Source organism: Brienomyrus brachyistius, chromosome 10 (assembly GCF_023856365.1).
Source record: "Brienomyrus brachyistius isolate T26 chromosome 10, BBRACH_0.4, whole genome shotgun sequence".
Classification (NCBI taxonomy): Eukaryota; Metazoa; Chordata; class Actinopteri; order Osteoglossiformes; family Mormyridae; genus Brienomyrus; species Brienomyrus brachyistius.
Genome location: NC_064542.1, coordinates 10682102 through 10702211, shown reverse-complemented (window position 1 = coordinate 10702211; position 20110 = coordinate 10682102). Strand labels below are relative to the sequence as shown.

Genomic DNA, 20110 nt, shown 5'->3' with positions numbered 1-20110 from the left:
TGCTGCCTTCGATATCATGTTAGCTAATTTCTAAATTGATTAGCATTTAGTTATTAGCATTTTATTCTGTTACTGTCTTAGATTCATTACGAGCTTTAACGCTCGTATGATTCCTTAATTCCAGTTGTGTCTCTATCCTCTTTTAACACACATCAAACCTAAATACACCTAAACATTATTGGTTTTGAAATCTGGAAAATTTCGTCAGTATGACTAATATGGCCAGTGATTCTGATGTGGGGTTCAACATAGAAACCACAGGCATTTAACTTTCACCATAAACAGCACAGATGAAACAGCCGTTATGTTGTGGACAGTAGCTTCATTTCCACAGAAGGGGGCGCGGCACCTTTCTGCCCGAATCGAAGAAACAGGGTGGGGAGGGGAAGCAGGAGGAGCCCGACCACGTCCACGGCAACGGCAGTTAATAAAAAGGAACGCAGGTCACACACCTGTACATCCACGTGTACATACCATATAGAAAAAATAGCTTTTAAATGTCACAGAATTTACACTGTTTATTTCGGCTCTCCCTTCACGGGAGCACTGAAGGGAGAGAAACAGCAGGCAAAGTAACGATGCGAGTGTGTTTTTGAAGTTTATTCTGAAGCTCGCTGATGTTGATGCATGGACATCCAGCAACGCACATTAAAGCACTAGGTAACACAATGGAAGCGAGACCTGGCTCTCAGCTCAAGGCATGGAAATAAATCTGAGATGTCTGACTATAGCACTAATGCTACCCAGAGCCTTTTGGTCACTTTCTCTCCCTTTTTCCCTCCTCCTCTCTCTCTCTCTCTCTCTCTCTCTGATTCCATCTCCCCCTCTCCAGTCATCAGTAAGACGCTGTTGAAACAGACCACTGTGCTGCCGCAGTAAAGGGTCTTGGAGCAGAGAACTTAAGGCAGCACCAGAATTTTTTACGATGGAAATTGCATCGGGAAGTCGGGTTGGAGCAAATTATACAGCTTTAGCACAATAGCTGCAATAAAAAAAAAAAGATTTATACTCAAACCCCCCCCCCCCCCCCCCGACCTCGCAGTGCATGTTTATTTAACGCATGACTTCTTAGCTCACTAATAATGATTTCTAAAATATTCTAATATAAATCAATGCCATCAAGGTCCCTCCTTCACCACTGACTGTCACTGTCAAGCTCCTGGCACATACAGATGTCACCAGACGACAAATGACCGCAATAACAATTAAAAATTACAGCGGTCGTCATAAACGAGGTTCAGCAGACCCGACAGCACGATCGATCCTCCTTCCCAGTTAACCCACTGCCTGTTCCTCTCAGTCCCATCTCTGCACTTTCCCTGGCACGGTGGTGCCTTCCTCCAGCGAGTGCTCTCCTCTTTCATGTATCATATCAAAGGCGGCGTTCGTTTAAGGTACGAGGGGGGCCTCCGGTAAACACTCTGAGCCCCAGGAAGGTGGAGGGATACAAGGGAGGGTTGCCACGACAACTAAAGCTTTTCACCCCGGCAGACAGAAAGAGAGATTAAAGATGGCGGGCAGGGTGACAGAGGTGTGACTACCACTAATGCTGCCTCTAAATCAGCCCCAGCCCAACTGCCCCCCCCCCCCCCCATCCCCTGCAGATGGAAGTTAATTTTGCAAGTTCCTAAGAAAACACAATAGAAGAGAACACAGTGTCAGTGAGCGATCGATCAGCAGGGAGGAGTAGGGAATGGTGCACGCTCTGTTTGTGCTCCAGGGCCTCGCACTGCTGCTGTCTTCTTCCTCGCTCTCCTCCGCACGCATTCGCACGCCTGCCCCTTCTTCCTCTCCCACAATCTCTCCCACAATGCCGCAGAAGATAAATGGCCCCCACCGTAATGTATTGTCTCCCCAAAACTAAAACAATGCCCTAAAAAAAAAGGCTGCAGACGGAAACAAATAGGTCTCTATTTCCCCACATGTGCAGACCCGAGACGCGCGGTGCGGTTATTCGATTTTTGCTTTATTACTCATATTGTTTTTCCGTTTTGCTGTTATTAGGTTTTTTTCCTGCTACGTATCGACGCCTGTGGTTAAACTCTCAGACCCATGCGGCGGCGAAATTAAACAGCAGCAGATAAAGCGATGAAGGAGGGCTTAGCCAGCCGATGTTTGATCACCGGGGGTCGGAGGTGCATGCTAACGTGGGGGAGAGGGAGACGCGGGCAGAGGGAGGCAGAGAAGGAGGCGCAGTGCTCAGCTTGCCCACCTTTCCCTCTCACTCCTCTCCTTGTCCCGTCCCCAAAAAATGCCTCTGTGCCGTGTACATCAGCTGTAAACCCCATGGCATCGCCCCCCACGTGAAAGGGCAGACGCTCCTGTAGAGGGCAAGGACAGGAAGGGCGGGGGGGTGTACCAGCAAAACGGACAGGAGACGAGAGAAAAGGGGGGTGCTGCTTTTCCACAGGGCTGCCATTCAGCCCCGGCACTTTTACACATAGAATCACAAGATGGCGTGTGGGGGGTGCAGTCGCCCGCTCGCACTGCACGGCAAACGCTGATGAGTGTCTGGGAGCCGGATGCCGGATGGAGGAGGCGGAGAGGCAGGCGCGCTGATCGGTCTGTTTGGGGAGGGCGCAGTCGCCCCGATCGCCGGCGCCAACAGTGGGGAGAAAAGCGGGGAATGAGACGATTACACGCAAGAGAGAGAGAGAGCAATACGACACACAAAGTGAGGCCATTCCTCAGTCCGTCCATCTCCGCTCCTCTTCCTCCATCCTGCCTGCTGCCTCATTCGCTCTCCCTCTCTGAGCATCAATATGGGGGAGGGGTTGGGTGGAGGCGGAGCTTCGGGGGTCCTCCATGTGCTGCCCCTCCCCCCCTTAGCTCAGTGTGTCAGTCAGCAGCAGCAGCAGGGACAGCAGCAGGGACGGGCTGGGGGAAGCAGCCCACCCCCAAGCCCCGGAGTGCATGTTCGACTCTGTGCCTTTTTCCGAATACAGCTGGATCACGTTGAACTCCCCTTCTACTTCCTCGTGGGACTCCTGCACCACCTCCTCCTCTTCCTCCTCACTCTTTTCCACCTGACAGAGGGACATACATGCACAGAGTAGTATGGATGGATGGATGGATGGATGGATGGATGGAAACCGGGGAGTGGGGGTTGGGGGGGGGGGTTGAACGTGATGGGGCGGGACGGGCACCAGAGAGGGCAAGGTGAGAAGCGGGGAGAGTGAATGGAAAGATGATTAAGTGGGTGGAGAAATGCGAATGAATGAGTGAGGGATGGAGGGAGGGAGGGAGGAGAGCAAAACAGAGGGAATGAATGGAAGAGAAAACCAGGAAGGAGGAAAGAGTCAGAGGGATTAAGATAGAGGGAGAGGGAGATGGAGAGAGAGAGAGAGAGAGAGAGAGAGAGAAAGAGAGAGACAGATGGGCATGAATAAATGAATATTAATACAAGCTGACTGATGCGCTGCCTCACGCAAACACCTTTAGTTAATCCTCTCACAGAGAGTGAGCACTGGATGAGGGGGGGCAAGGAGGTAGAGAAAAGGGGCCACAGAGAGAGGAGGGCAGCAGCGAGACGCCCAATCCCGTAGTTAAAGTGCAGGGAGGTAGGGAAATTATCTCAAGCAAATTATCCATACATATACCTAACTGGTGAGGGTTAGGGGTCAGGGCTGGGGGGGCACCCAGGTCCTGGCAGGGCCCGTGCGTATGCTCACACCCCATGGGCCACCTGACTGCTTATCTCTGGGCTGCTGGGAACCTGAAGGAGCCCAAGTTCAGATCTGAGCTGGGCGTGGCTGGGCTCTGTGGGCGGAGCCTGGCCCTAGAGGGAGCCACTCACCACATTGAGCTCGGGGAGGACGTTTCCATTTATCTCATCGTGCTGGATACGTGGCGACGGGCGTGGGCGGGGCAAAGGCGTGGTCTCCACCGACCGGGAGGGCCAGCTTCCAAGGGCACTGATGGCATTGCCTGCAAGGTACAGCATGAGCCGCGTCAGATAGCCATCAGAACACAGCTTTGGGTTGTGTGTGTGTGTGTGTATGTACCCCCTCAGTGCGCCCCATCCTCATGGCCGCTATGTGTGTATGTGTGTGTGTGTATGTACCCCCTCAGTGCGCCCCATCCTCATGGCCGCTATGTGTGTATGTGTGTGTGTGTATGTACCCCTTCAGTGCGCCCCATCCTCATGGCCGCTATGTGTGTATGTGTGTGTGTGTGTATGTACCCCCTCAGTGCACCCCATCCTCATGACCCCTATGCGTGTGTGTGTGTGTGTGTGTGTGTGTATGTACCCCCTCAGTGCGCCCCATCCTCATGGCCCCTATGCATGTGTGTGTGTACGAGTACCCCCTCTGTGCGCCCCGTCCTCATGGCCCCTATGCATGTGTGTGTGTGTACGAGTACCCCCTCTGTGCGCCCCGTCCTCCTGGCCCCTGCCTGTCTGCCTGCCTGCACTGACACTCACGCAGGCAGCCGTTGTCACTGAACATGTGCAGGATGCGCAGGCAGTCCTGCCACTGGTTCCCGCTGCCCTCGCAGCTGCACCACTGCGACACCTCCATGCTGCTGTTGCTCACATAGTTGGGGGTCATGATGGTACCTGGGGGTGGGGGTGAATGGTGGCCATAAACACAGCTGGATAACAAATGCCATGCACCCCCCCCGGCCCCTCCCTCTTGGCTTTTCCCGCAGCTGCTGCTCACCTATGAGCCCCGCGTAGGCCTTCAGACACATGGCGCTGCTCTCCCGCAGGCAGTCGGGAGGCGAGTAGGGGGACACCTGGCAGTTATGCTGGAAATCAGCCAGTCGCGATCTGACACACAGACAGGCAGAGAGTCAGCCGCACGCCGTCGCCCTCTACAGTACATCTACGCCACACCATCACCGCTGCCGTTTGGCAAAAAAAAAATGGCCAGCGTGAAAAATGACCGTGGGGGGGGGGGGAGGGGGGCGGTGAGCAGGGGATAATAAACGGGAAGATGGAGCTGCTCTTAATGCGCCGGGACGTCAGTCAAAATCAGGTCACGTGACAATAATTGCTCATGGAAAATGACATGGGCTATTATGGGGGATATCATATGGCCAATTAGAAAGACTCATGAGCAGAACCAATTTAAGGTTCCAAATGGGCTAAGAAGAGAGTGACGACAGCAGAGCGTGGGGGAAGTTCAGAGGTGGCCGAGCCGCAGGTGAGATGAGGAAACGCAGTGGGGCTCAGCCCCTAACTGCTGACACTACAGACAGAGTGGCAGAAGAGCAAACGACGATAAGCCGAGATTCAGAGCCGTGATTGGACTGAGACCAGCCAATGGGAGCGCTGGGAGTGACAGACGCGTGTGGAGAGGGGTCAGGCAGGAAAAGGGTGAGCTAGCGTGGATCTCAGTGCTAGCACCGCCCTTGTGGTGATTCGCAGGAGCCTGTGAGTCTATGGATGTGCACGTCCCCTATTCATAGATCCAAAGTGAATAAGCATGAGGGCTGGATTCAGAGACATAGCTAGACAATCTGAGCCCCCGACTAAACATCACCTCGCATCACCCCCAGCCCCCGCTGACCGCTATACACAGCTTTCCAGTCCGGTTCAGCTCCGCATTAATTAGGCTTACTCAGCTGCTGATTGGCCAAATCGCGGCATTAAAACCGTATCAATAAATGGAAACGACCGAAGATTTGGATTCTTTTTCCTACTGCGTGAAACGCATTTGTTTTTAGGAGTAATTGATGAAGCATGATGAAAAATAATCACTGAAAATGACTACTAAAAATACCGCTAAGCCTTGTTAGTTTTCACCATGAAAATGACAACATGAGATGAAAAATCTAAACACAATAATTACAAAACAAAGGCTACTGTCCTTAGCCTGGCTTAATGCGTAAATATGAATAAATCGCTGCATAAAGCACCGTAACATTGAACCGTGAAATGAATGCAGGGCAGGTTCTCGGCCAGAGCGCCCCCTAGTGCGGCGTTCCAGAACTGACCTGCACAGCTCATCCCTGATGCAGTGTGCCTGCAGGCTCAGGCAGTTGGGTTTTCCGTCACGGTCCTCGAAGGAGCAGGACGGCACGATGGTTTTGCGACGGCGCTCGCCGCACAGCGTGTCGGTGCAGGGGCAGAAGAGCACGCCGAAGCTGTACTGCTCGGGCACGCGCTCCAGGAAGCGGCGCAGCGCCCGGTGGCACTTCTGCCGGTTGCAGCGCTCGGAGCTGGGCACGCGCTTGGTGCAGGCGAGCACGTACTCGGAGCGCAGAGAGCCGCACTTCTCGTACAGGCCGCAGTCCTGCGCCGCCTTTAGGCACTGGTTCTGCCCATTTGGGGGCAGAGACGAGGCTGGTGGGGGGACATTTTGACAAGGAGGAAAGAAGGGAGGGAGAAAAGGAGGAAACAGATCAGGACATCAGCGGGAAGAGAGAGAAGTCGAGACATGAAACATTTTTAATTTAGCAGCCATTGCTAACATTTTGACGTTTTCCCCAAAGATCTTTACAATTTTTGCTTCCCCTGAGCCCCTTGCAGAACATGGTCAGATGTTCTCCTAAAGGCATCTGGAAATGAATCACTGAATATCGCTGATTATCACCGTGCGGCAAGCAAAGCCCGCCTCTAAGCCGGAGCGCAGCGCCGTCTGGCCCACGGGACGATCCCCTTGCCATTCGGCTGGTGCTCAGTGCCCCCCCCCCCCCCCCCCGGACCAGTGGCGCTGTCTCGCAGCAGCGCATTACCGTGCATCACTATGGCCGGACGTGTCCTGGGGCCGTCTCCAGTTACCTGCCACGATGGAGGACATGCGGGACATCTCGATGCTCCTCACCAGCTCCATCTCCAAGTCCTCATACGGGGAGGAGTCGTACTCCTCAAAGCCTGGATCCGGCGAGGACGGGAGCAGACGCACTTAGATTAGATCGGATTCAGCTTAATCACTAAGCGAGTACAAATACGCAGCAAGCCTGGGATCTAATCCCAAAGTGCAAAATGGTGCAAAACTGAACAGCTGTACGAAGGTCTATGTTCGGCTTTACGATGCGTATTCCATATCCATTCTGCTTTTCACTTTCAGTACATTATTCAATAAAAACGCATGAGATATTCATGTATTTATTTATTATGATTTATTATTAAATAGGCTTTGTGTTAATGATTTTGCCCAACCGTAGGCTAATGTAGGTGTTCTAAGCATGTTAGAGGTAGGCCAGGCCAGGCTATAATGTTTCTTAGGTTAGGTGTACTGCATTAAAGTGGATTTAATCCACTTTTTTGACACCTCAGAATCTGTATCGCCTTACAGGAGAGGGAGGAGCAAACCTAAAGAAGAAACACTGCAACTGGTTTTTATTCATTTCTCTGTCTGACGCGGCGACGATGGTCACCAGCGCCGTCCCCATTATCCACACAAGCGAATTATTTTAGTAACAGGCTGACATCTGGGGGGGGGTGGGGGGGGTGGCAGGGAGTGAAAAACAAGCCCAATTTGAACCCTCGTGGCACATTAAATGGCGATTCCCTGGGGCGAGCTGCCGTAATTCCCACACAGGAGGCGGGCTGGGGTGTGTGTGCTGCGACTGGGACACGGACACTCACCCTGCGAAAAGCGCACCGTCCAGTACACCATGAGGCAGAGCTCCTCGCTGCGGGAGCCCCGTCGGCACTTGCAGGGACAGTAGCAAGCTGTGCTGGGACAGGGTGCCCTGTGCCGCCAGGCACTCGCGGGGCACCTCTGCAGTCAGGGACGAGCCCACCTCCGAGGAAGCACAGTGGGTCAGGATCTGGTAAGCAGCCTTACAGGACGTATCGGCAGCACATCGGGCCTGCGCCTCCAGGCAGCCCACTGAGGCCATTGAGAGAGGGGCGGAGGCCTGGGCACTGCCTGTACAAAGATAAACAAGGAGACGTGGTGGAGGAGGAGGACAGGCCGGTACAGAGAGAAACAAGGACAGAGAGTGGAGGAGGAGGACAGGCCAGGACAGGGAGAAACAAGGACATGGAGTGGAGGAGGAGCAGGAGAGACCAGTACAGGGAGAAACAAGGAGATGGAGTGGAGGAGGAGAGGTCTGCACATGAATTAACCAGGAGACATTGAGGAGGAAGAGGAGCACAGGCCAGTACAGGGAGAAACAAGGAGATATACTGACTAACCTGTACTCATTTGCACTCTTGCTTTCCTTTCAAATCCATTGTACTATTTTTTATATACTTTCTTTATGTTCTGTGTTGCCTTTGAATGACTGCAACGATACTGACAAAATAAAGTCCCAGGACATGTGGGTTTTCCTAGCCAATGAGGTGAACTGAGATCCTGATTGCTGAGGAAGCAGAACAGGCCCGGTGAGTAAGGGCTGTACTCACACTTGGCCCAATTGCCTCGTACCGTACCTGAGCAAAATTGTCCCCCCTCCCCATTGGCGTGCACTTAATGTTCCATGTCCGAGCACACTTTTGTCATCACCGTGCAACTTTTTGCGTTGAAGAAAACAGGAAGACAAGCGATATTGATTAATGTCCTTATTTTGCGGATTATTTGAAGTCGTTTTGAACTGTGCTCTCTTTTAAATTTACCCAGTATGCAACGCAACATTTAAAAAGATTCCTTATTTTACCAAATATCTCAGCGTTTTTGTGTGTTACATACAGTTGTTCCTGGATTCTCTCGTCAGTTCCAGCAAACACTGCACCTCTGCTGAAGACTAAAGTGATCCATTTGTAGGAATGCTTTGTTAAACGGCCAGTCGCATCATTGATGTCATGCCTGAATTCTGTGCTCCGGCACGGTTAGCGATCGTCACCAGATGCGTCCCATGCCCGAGTCCAACTGAACAGTCCCACCTCGGTGTGGAGCGATCATACTGGTAAAACGAACTGGATGTTGGAGGTCTAAGGTGCTCGGGCAGGGTACAGATAACCTAGTGAGTGCACCCAAAATGTGACCCAAATTCCTGACTGGGGAAAACAGTACTAAAGCGTCTGAAACTATTCCGAGGCAGGTAATCATCGGGAAGGCCTGGCGTTTACGTGCGGATTGACGCTATCTCCGACGACGACGGGCGCTCAACGTGATCCGACGGGAAATCCACGCTTCGGGGGAGACGCCCGCCGTGGATGACGGCCAGTAAACCGCCACCGCGGGAGGGGGGCCGCTCCACAATTAAACCCACGCTGACTCTAAACACACAGCGTGGCTGAAGCCCCACAGAGGCCCAGCGTGCATAATCAAAGGCTCCCCATGGGGGGCCGTGCGTGTGGCCCCCGCTCATCCACACATCCGGCAGATGCGTACGAGCATGAAGGGACACACGCGTACGAGCCTGCCGCCCCCTGGCAGACAAACCGGGAGGAGCACACCACGGAGGAGGCTAAGGAAAGAGGTGGGGGAGGAGAGCCACTTGGGGGGGGGGGGGTGGTTTAAACTCACACATACATCTTAATGAAGCCATTTACTGGACTGCAGAGTCACGGCGAATATCTTATAAGTGCAGGAGGCTGGAAAAGCAGTGGGACATGAACTGCGCAGAAAGACCGTGAGTGATTGGACTTCTGCAGCCGCAAGCTACGATTAGCACGAGAGCACAGCTTCAGCGCACCGGGGCCTGCGTGTATAATTCAGCCGCAAAGGGGGGGGGGGTTCACATGAGGGGGGTCGACACTGGGACGGTGGGGGGGGTGTTGAAACTCAGGGGGGCAACACTGAATGGGAAGGGAGGGGGCGCACTGCTGGCATGACTTTTACAGCGGTATAACGTGGTATAACACAATATATCACCATGCTCTTTTTCTCACTCCAGGCATATGTTTGCAAAGAACACAGGCCCTCCCCAAGGCTTGAACCTGCAGCCAGGGCACCGACTCTCCTCCCTCCAGGGAATGTAGTATAACACGGTGTAACACAGTGTAACACGGTATAACACGGTATATCATGGTATAACGCGGTATAACACGGTATAACGCGGTATAATGTAGTATAACACGGTGTAACACAGTGTAACACGGTATAACGCGGTATAACATGGTATAACGCGGTATAACACGGTATATCATAGTATAACGCGGTATAACACGGTATAACGCGGTATAACGTAGTATAACATGGTGTAACACGGTATAACACGGTATATCATAATATAACGCGGTATAACACGGTATAACGCGGTATAACGCGGTATAACACGGTATAACGCGGTATAACGTAGTATAACATGGTGTAACACGGTATAACGCGGTATAACGTAGTATAACATGGTGTAACACGGTATAACGCGGTATAACATGGTATAACGCGGTATAACGTAGTATAACATGGTGTAACACGGTATAACGCGGTATAACATGGTATAACGCGGTATAACGCGTATCCGCATGGCTGCAGATCTGACAGTAACAATGATACAGCACATGTTGCTCTCTTTAATGTGTAACCTCCCAGGTGGATGGTGCCACATGCCTCACCCCACTGATCTGCTTGGCTCTTGCTTCATGCTCCTTTTCTCACTCCAGACATATGTTTGCCAAGGTAATCGGGGTCAGCAAACAGCAAACTGCACACGCCCCCCCCCCCCCCCCCCAGGGCATGAACCTGCAGCCGGGGCACTGCCTCTCCTCCCTCCTGGGGAAAACGCTTTCCATTGCTTACGCAAGGCTAAATTTTAAATAAAGGGATTTAAAGTGTCTAATCGCAGGGGCGAAACAAAAGCCTGCAGAATGGTGCTCGGAAGCTTGGATGAGACGGTAAGGAGGTCATCCCACTGGCTGTTAGGGTGCAAGATGGCGTCAGGTGGGGGGGAAATTTAACTACACGACAACAAATATAGTAGACAAATGTCAGAACATCCAAAACTGCCCAATGCCTGTCAAATAACATCAAACATCCAACTCAATTCAAAAGGAATTATTTACTTATTTTAGGTTTAAAATATAAGACCATAATTGCATAGCCATCTGTCTGATTTTTCCATTTTCATTGATTTTATATGTTTGTACTTTGTATTGTGTTGTTTCGTATTTGATGGTCAAGCATCACAGCAAGAAAAACAACAGATTTCCATCATAAAAATATTCATTACTGCATGTTGACACTGAAAACAGTTAAAAATGTTTGCCAAGCATGTGGAGAAGGAGGGGAACAGAATGGACAAACAGGATATGCAAATGAGTGACTGTCGTCCCCCCCCCCCAATGTGGGTAGGGGTGGGGCTTGGAGGTCCAGCTGCAGGTTCTAAAGCTCTCAGTTCTGGGTCATGCTGTGCGATTGGCCCCTCAAACACTGGCACACAGGCTCTGGCTTCGGCATGCGACGGCGTGCGCCACAGCTGGCCACCGGGGGGCCTCATACAGCACCGGCAATTACTCCAAACCCCCATGGCGTGCCGTTTATCCCCGCGGTCTGTGGATACGCGCCTTGGCTGCTGAGTTAAGGCAGTTCGGACGGCCTGCCTGCGCAGAGCTGCCGGAATCGCACCCATGCCGTTTATCCCCGCGGTCTGTGGATGCGCGCCTTGGCTGCTGAGTTAAGGCAGCTCGGACGGCCTGCCTGCGCAGGGCTGCCGGAATCGCACCCATGTCGTTTATCCCGCGGTCTGTGGATACGCGCCTTGGCTGCTGAGTTAAGGCAGCTTGGACGGCCTGCCTGCGCAGGCCTGCCGGACTCAGGCCAGAGACGGTGGATATTAAAGGGGAGTCGCCAGAGCAAACACAGCAATGAAAACCAGGCCTGTCTCAGGCAAATTGCTCACGCAGATACTGTCGTCCCTGGATGATAGCTACTGTTCATCCCTGTCCTGTGTATCCAATAGCCAGTGTATATAACCTTTTTTATGGCATCGGGCGGGGGGGGGGGGGGGGGGGGAGTTCTCCCTTCTCAAAGCCGGGTCAGGCTTTTCGGCCAGGGAGCTGTCGACAGACGAGTCGGGACAGGGGGCGAGAAGGTCTTCAAAGCTTGGGTGGTACAAGGTCGATCACGGATAGAGTTACAAAGAGAGGCCAGCTAAGAGTAAGAGATGGGCTGCCGCCCAGCAGCACCCGGGTCGCTATCAGAATCAGGAGCTCATTTTCCAGGCCGAGAAGCCAGCCTCCGTATCCAAACGGAGCCATTAGTCTCGTGTGTGGCTGGCTGGAAGGCGTGCAGGGACCAGGACAGACAGAGGGAGCAGTGCCATTGGAATAGCGGGAAAAACAGCGCAGCGTCGAGGGCAGGGAGGGTGCGGAGCATATCGGGGATTTCTGCGAGGGAGAGAAGAGAGCTGGCGGCGTGAAACGCAAGCGGCCACAGGAACTACATCTGCTTAGGTCACATAATGTCATTAGAAAAGTGGGTCACTGCAGAAACGGGCGGAGAGTGAGATTCGGGGGGTTCGCGTTTACGGGGCCCAGGCTGAGCGGCATCTGCGCACAGGCGAGCGGGGCGCACCCCCACGTGGGCGGGACAGCGCACGTCATGGAGGAGCCATCATCACGAGGAGCCGTCGCCGCAGAAGATGAAATCACAGTGGTGAGGGGTAGTGAAAAGCACCTCACAGAGTGGAGTGACAGGCAGACGGCCAGAGTGACACTCCGGAAGGGCACACCATTCTTGATTTTTTGCACACATGAATACTAAAATTTAGTTGACACTTAGAACTTTACCTTCTCTCTCTCTCTCTCTCTCTCTCTCTCTCACACACACACACACACACACACACACACACACACACACACACACACTCCATTGCTGGGAAACTCTCCTAGTTGCAGCAGCCTAAGCTTGGTGCCATCTGCTGCTGTGTGTGCTCCAAACATGCTTATCAAGAAAACACATGGGCATGATTACACACACACACACACACACACACACACTTTCATTTGATTATAACAAACTTCCTTACTCACCCTTTCCTTACACCGTTTAGGTAAAAAAAAAATCAATTTCATTTCTGATTTGTTGTTGTAGCACATTGGCATGATCTCATGTCCTTACTTTGTCACTCATCCCAGTTGAGCTCATCCAACATTAGATTACATTAGATTCATTATTCAGTGCTTTTACAATTTTATGAAATTTTTAGAAGATTATATTTTTCCCAAGATCTAGTTTTAAAACAAGTTTCTAGTGCAAAAACAAAATGCAGATTATCATTTAATCGTTATTACTTGAGAAAAATTCGATTCCAGTTCTAAAATACTGCCGTTTCTTTAGCGGCAAGTCGTAAACATAGGAGACACCTCGGGTTGCGAGTAAATCTGTGCCGCTGAATATTAGCAGATTAGTCCGCAAGATCCGCCGCACAGCTGGTACCACGCTTCGCCATGCCGCCCGGATTACCTGACTGCGCACCAGCACCGGGGCCCTCAGAGGGACTGGGTGCTTTAACGTGAACCTCGATTAGGCGGCAGACATGTGGCCCGCAAACGAGGGCCCGGCGCCGGATCGAGGTTTGACACAAATACCATGTGTTACTACTCCCCCTAGAGGTGTACAGTAGGAAACACACTCTGCAACTGGCTTATTATTGCCAGTCCAAAGCCACTTCAACTAGTGTGACATGTAGATATCAATTAACAGTGCAGAGTGAATTGTATTTTGGACGGAAATGCAAAATAAAAACGGCAATATGGTAATAAACGTGAATATTTCCTAATGAAAGTGCTCAGCTACACATTTATATAGTTAAGGGAAATACAAATTGGTGCGGTTTTATCAGTAATTAAAAACAAGTTGATGTGGACACAAGCATACGAAATAATGAACAAATCATTATCATCCGTCTATTTAAAGCAAGCAATTTGCCTTTTTCTATTCAACATAATAAAATTAGCTGGTCTTATAACTATCTGCGTGAGTCTTTTTAAAGAGAAAACAGACGCCTACAGCTCTTAACGTGTAATTTAAAAAAGTATTGTGTGACTTTACTTTGCTTTTCTAGAAGATCTTTCATATCTCGGAGAAGGAGGTTATCTAGGTAGACGTACTAGTATTTTCCTTCATACGCGACAGGACCCGCGGGACAGCTTTACACACGCAAACGCACCAGATCTGCAATCATTACCACAGCTAATAAATATCACCTGTCAGGAAGGATTGGCATTACACCGTGTTAGGCAGGCTCCGTTAACTAAGAGGGTGGGAAGAGGTGGGGCACTCAGCGAGTATCCGAAGGATGGCTCCTAGTGATGTAAGGAGAAAGGGGAGCAAAATAATTAAGGAACCCTGTAGGCTTCATCTCGCAAAACGCAGAAAATCACCGTTTCTATTGTCTTGCCGTCGACGATAAGAAACCCCTCCACCCCTCCCGCAATCACGACGCTGAACCGACCCGACTGGGTTTCGTTGTGTTTTATAGTTAGTATGTTGATTGCAGGGTAACACCTCTGTTGCAATTTCACCATCGCACTTGGAATGTAATCAAAAAAAGAAATTAAAATAATTACTGCGAACGCGATCACCTCTCCAGTAGCTATAAAGATGAGAAAATATCCCACATAGAATTTTCCCGCTCCATTACCCACGATGTGTTTGCGGGGCACATTGGGAAGCATGCAGACGGCGGACTGGATCACATGCTGAGCCAAGAAAGATATGGCCAAGTTTGAATATACCAAAACACAGCATGGCAGATGTAGAACGTGACCATATGGCTACGAGCGCGTCTATATATGCGAGTATTTTTGAAAACATTATTCTGAAATCCGCTCTGCGAATAATTGCACAAAAATATGGAGATTGTGGTATATGTCGGGGACCTTGAGAAATGATGTCATCGTGGATCGCTGGAGTCATAAGTATATCTATAGCAATATAATATCACCCCCGTCTCGAGTGAGGTTGACTAAGGAGCTTCGTTTACAGACAAAAGTCTTGACAAGGCAGATGACGGCACTATGGACCTTAATTGCATTGTATCGTAAAAAAATATGTTTTTTCCTCTTTGTGTTACTTCGTTTAAAAACATTTTCAGGTAACGCGCAACAAAGTCTATTTACTGTTTAGCAAAGTCCACTCCTCATTTGTGGAATCAAGGTTTCACCGTGTTAGACAAAGACTAATTTCCTTAAAAGACGTTCATTTGGGCTCGGTAAGATACAGCTTAAGCAGTATTTCACTTAATATCTATTATTTTATTAGATGCAATTCTGGTTTGGCAAAAAGCTAATGCCAAAAGTTGTATATAAGGGTAATAAATGAAGTCCACACTTAGCGCAATAAAAAGCATACAAGGCGGACATAATTGTAAGGAAGAACTTTTCCATTCAATGAAAATGTCAATGAATTTGAAGATTTACCAAATATGATTCTAAAAGAGCTTCGGATTTTTACGCTAGATATCAATGAACATGTAATAATGTATAACATTTAAGCGCATATTATTACTATTAATTTCGCAAGCTCTTCTCTTTATCCTATCACGGTTCGTGGACACGTGGAAATGTCACTTTTTAAAAATGTAGTTAAACGTATCACTCTCCACATTAGCAATTCCAAGCATTTTCAATACTGTACGGGAAACGTACAGTTGTAGGACTGAGCATGATGCTTGTATTAAAAACCTCTAACATTTAAATGCAATGTGCACACCCAAGAAGGCAGTACAATGATATTTCAAAATGCAACAACAATAAAGGGTCCCCGAAATAATAATGCATAAATCCACGAAAAAGGTGAGGAAGGAAAGGCAAATAAATAAGCAGAGATCCAAAAACAATGGAAGCATTTTCGGCTGGAGCTTACCACGAATGAAGACGTTCAGCAGCACCCCGAGGAAAATCATGTTGTCTGCCACAGAGGACTGAAATAAAGCCATATACTCTGCGTTAGCGGAGTTCGCAACTTCGACTAAGCGCTTTACCCCGCTGGCTCTCGTTGACAGGGCTGCTTCCAGCTACAAATATCCAGCCACCACCGAGCTCGATCTGGGAGCCACGAGGAAGAGGTTGGATACTTGCAAGTAGGTGACAATTTAAGATTGAGTCCCCAAAATGAAGATGCACAAAAAAACAAACAACCGCGCAAAGTTTTAACGCGCTCCGCGTCGTTCAGGTTGGCAGACGTCAACATACATTTGAGAATCAGGCAGTGAAAAATATCAGAAATCCCGAAGCATCCGAAGATTATGCATTTCACATTGTAAACATTTATTTCCCGTTGTATGCAGTCAGGCAGCCTTAAAATGAAGCTTATTCTTCCCAACTTTTAATTCACAGCTTTGGGGTGGCGCGATAGCGCAAAGCCATCCCTATTTCTGGCCGCTCAGCGAGAATCACGGCTATCTTCCACGGCTCGGCTCTTCGCACCGCGGGTCATTGCAGGCGCTCCCTCCCGAAAGTGAGAGCGGGCGGCCCGGGCGTCACTGCGCGCTCGTCGGTGACAGACTGGCTGCGTTCGGAGCGCGCGGCGCATTTCACGCGGTGAGCGGAGCGCGCCGATTGGCTCGCGGCGTCACGCAGAACAAGCGGACGGCAGCGCCGGCGGCCGGAGATTTAAGGTGAGGGGGTGGAAATATTTTATCGCAGCGGGGTCTGTCTGCAATCCGTCAACGGTGACTTGGCTAATTATGGGAAACTTGAACGGAAATTATGATTGCATGTGGGACTCGAACCTAAGCCCACCCTTAAATGAGGGATTGTCTGTTGGAAATACACAGCTTATCCAGGTATATAAAGCACATTAAAGGTTCTGTTTATGCCTGCTCGTGGATGCTTTGCGGTAGTTCAATAGGCCTATATATGCGCGACAGCAATATTCGTCCTTTATGTGATTTCCACCTAATGTTTTAGCAATGACCGGCTGGCCTATGAAATGTCTCTGCGTACAGTCTAGATGGCATCAGTGCTAAGTTCAGCACCATGTGGCCAAAATCCTATATTCCGCAAAATCGGATAAATAAAGAACCTCAAACTGAACACATTCCTGGTGTGTACGTCAAACGCAAAAATGCAAATGGAAACAAAGTGGACGAACTATTGTTATGCTTTTCAGTCTGCCACCAAGGCGTCATGAATGTTTAATCAGTTCAAATTTGGTGAAATAATGATACATAATGGATACAAACTAGGAAGGTAAGAATGGGCAAATGTAAGCACTAAATTTTGTGGATAAAGCATTCTCGGTTGTTTAACAGTGCTTTTCAAATATCAATTCTGACGTGTTTACAAAGATCAGCCAGCAAATTGTTTTTGCTGAATACCTCATAATATGATACAATTGTATGATCGTTAATGCAGCTGTGCAATTTTTTTTAATTACTGCTGGACACAGGGACACCTTATGAAAAACTGCTGAAATGCTTGACTGGCAATCTCGTGATCAAGAGTAAAGACCATACTTAAGAGCACACTAAGCATTTTGCTGTACATTGCAGATGCATCTTATAGCATAGTATACTGTAATTAAAATCGATGATGCACTATTATTGGAAAAGAATGACCTGTTATTTAAACTACAAGCCAATCATTTCACAGAGGCATTTAAAAGAGTTAAACATGGATCAAAATTTCATCTGGGTAATGGGTTGGTGAGTGGGGTGTTGGTTCAAATCTGCTCCACTGATGTATTACAGCTTCTCTACAGCAATGATGGCATGTTCATAAGGTCATAGACCCTAAACTAACCTTATTGAACCTGTACATCACCAAGAACCTACATTTAATGCTGCTACTCCATCGTCATTGTCGTCGAGGCCAATCAGTGAAGTGACACTGAAAGTCATTTCACAGTTTATGTCTAACCTGTTGACTGTTTTTGAGATCTGGGTCAGGATCAGTCATGTGATAATCAGCCCCGTTCAAACCGTTCCCCATCTCCTCTGCCCACCTCCCATGTGCCCGTCTTCATGCGTAAATCATCTCTCTTTTGGTTATACATTTCTCCTTTGCCAAGCATTGTCCTGGGAATCTCGGTGAAGGAAGACTTCCTGGAAAATGAAGACAAGGTCACAGTCTGCTTGGACAGGTGACTGACTTTTGGTGACTTCCCCCCCACCACCCCCCTCCACACTCACACTTTTACAACACACTTAATTTCAGCTGCACTCAACTAATGACTTTAACTGCTGAGTTCTCTGCATGGTTCGGGGCCACATTTCACCCCCCAAACAAACAGATCTCTCACGCCATGTGACGCTATAAAGTCACAAATGTCCACCTCTCCCTCCTACCCCAACGAACCTGCTGTGCATAATATCCCCAAAGGTTTAATGTGCACAGTGACCGGCTGTGTTGCTCTGCAAAGGCACCTCTCCTCAAAAGGCCTGTTTACTTCACCCAGTATTATTATCATTATTGTTTTGGGCACCAAAAGAGAGAGAGAGAGAGAGAGATTGATTTATTTGGAGGAGGAAGAATGGCTGCAGCTTCCTGACAATGACAGGCAAGCACTCCTCCTTTCTCCGTCTTAGTTTCTGGCCTGCTTGTAAGTTTCACTTGAAAGACTGGCATCACCCAAATGAGAGAGTCTAGTAAATCAGAGAAGTAGCACTGCAGTCCATAGAACGCTAAAACGCAATTAGCACAATTCACACAGCCTGGCTAAAAGCACTCGCGCACACATGTGTGGAGAAGCACATACAAACACATCTCTCCCTGTTAGGTCGCTGATTTTGTTGCTAACAGGAGAGATGCGTGTGATTACTTGTCCTCTCTTATCGGAATATGAGACTCTTATCAGTGTTGATGAGACCCCTGCATTGGGCAGCAGTAATCCATGGAATTTAGACCAAATTAATCAGACGCTGCAAACTGTTAAGCCAGTTAATTAATAAAATAATTGTAAATAATAAATTAATTGAATGGAAAAAGTCTGGCAGAGGACTAAGACCTCAAGGCCAGATCTCAAGGCTGTATAACCATATGTCACAGGAATACGTTTGCTCTCAAGCAGGAATATTAGGGGAAAAGTGCCCAGCACAACATCAGCACATCTCTTTCTCTCTCACACACACACATATGCGTGCATGAGAGAGTGGTTGAATTCACCACGGAAACAGAAAGCTCGCACAAAGACTGGTGCGATGGCATATCCGCACGAGTCAGTGCCATGTGCTCCGGCGGGCTAAAACAAAGGGCTTAATTGTCAAGCACACAGCGGGCACACACGCAAACAAGAGCCTCTCGCTATCTCGGAATATGCTTCAGGCTTAGTTCACAAGCCGAGATTTACATGCAAATCACAATAACAATTATTCAAACAGAAAAAAAATGTATAATCCCTATATTACAGTCCTTATATATCGCTTCTATTGACATTTTTGCCACAATGGAGTGCGTGCAGATTCACAAAAGTCTGAATAAGGTCAAATCTAAAGTTTTGAGGGTTTAAGGCAGAGAGGCTGGGCATTCAGAGAAAGCAGGTCCTGAATGGTATTTCTGCTTCCTCTGAACCTCTGGACAAGAAGGTCCCTAACCTGGAGGTAGATGAGTCTGCATAGATATGTCTGTCTGTGATGAGCCTCCACACACAGCAGACATACAGACTCTTTCCACACTCATACGCACTGCGCTGCTCAGCCAGAAACATCGGCAGCACGGCCCGATCTGGACCACCCTTTTCGTTTTCTTTTGCCAGGTCATGGCTGCAACACATGCAAGGTGCTTCACCGCCACTGGCAGGCAAACAAAGAGGAGAGCGTTTGGCCGGTGGCTGAGCAAACACAATCTCTCGGCGCAGGAGACTCCAGAGCTAATATTTACCACCACGCTCCAATAAACACAGGCGTACGAATTAGCCACAGTAATGACACCGGCACAAAGAGTCAACGACACATTTTATCACCTGCCTGAATTAGGTCTGCCTGTTCTTTGATTGCCAGTGTTCATAACCTGAAGGTCCTGCGAGGAGGGACCTCTTTCCAGGAAAACACGCGCACACGTTTCCGCTGCTGCACGGCATGCAAAAGGCTCGCGGTAACTACAGCACGGGGTCATTTGCTGTGGTATAGCTGCCAGTCGTAGTTGTATCAAAGCGTATTCAACATCTGTACACAGGAAGATCAGAAAAGTATAATAATGAATATCAGTTTATTGCTTTGACTGTCATACTCATAATTAGTTGCTGCTATAGTTGCATGTATTTGCAATAAAATATTTCAGTCTGTCTATTAGTAGTGTTTTTTGGGTTTAGTAATTAATGTTATGTCATGATTAGAAAATGATTTAATAATAGATGCATGACATCTTAAAAACTGCAGCTTGATTTCA

General features: G+C 49.1%; 1 protein-coding gene across 1 annotated transcript; it reads right to left on the bottom strand.

Moving 5' to 3' along the window:
• Window positions 1–1034: 1034 nt before the first annotated feature.
• gfra3 (GDNF family receptor alpha 3) lies at window positions 1035–16440 on the bottom strand. Its single transcript, XM_049029211.1, is given in 10 exon segments — window positions 1035–3026; window positions 3797–3927; window positions 4424–4558; window positions 4662–4771; window positions 5941–6289; window positions 6728–6820; window positions 7538–7611; window positions 7613–7823; window positions 15648–15705; window positions 16211–16440. Coding segments are annotated over 9 exon segments (1344 nt in total). The 5' UTR covers window positions 15688–15705; window positions 16211–16440; the 3' UTR covers window positions 1035–2825.
• Window positions 16441–20110: the final 3670 nt, after the last annotated feature.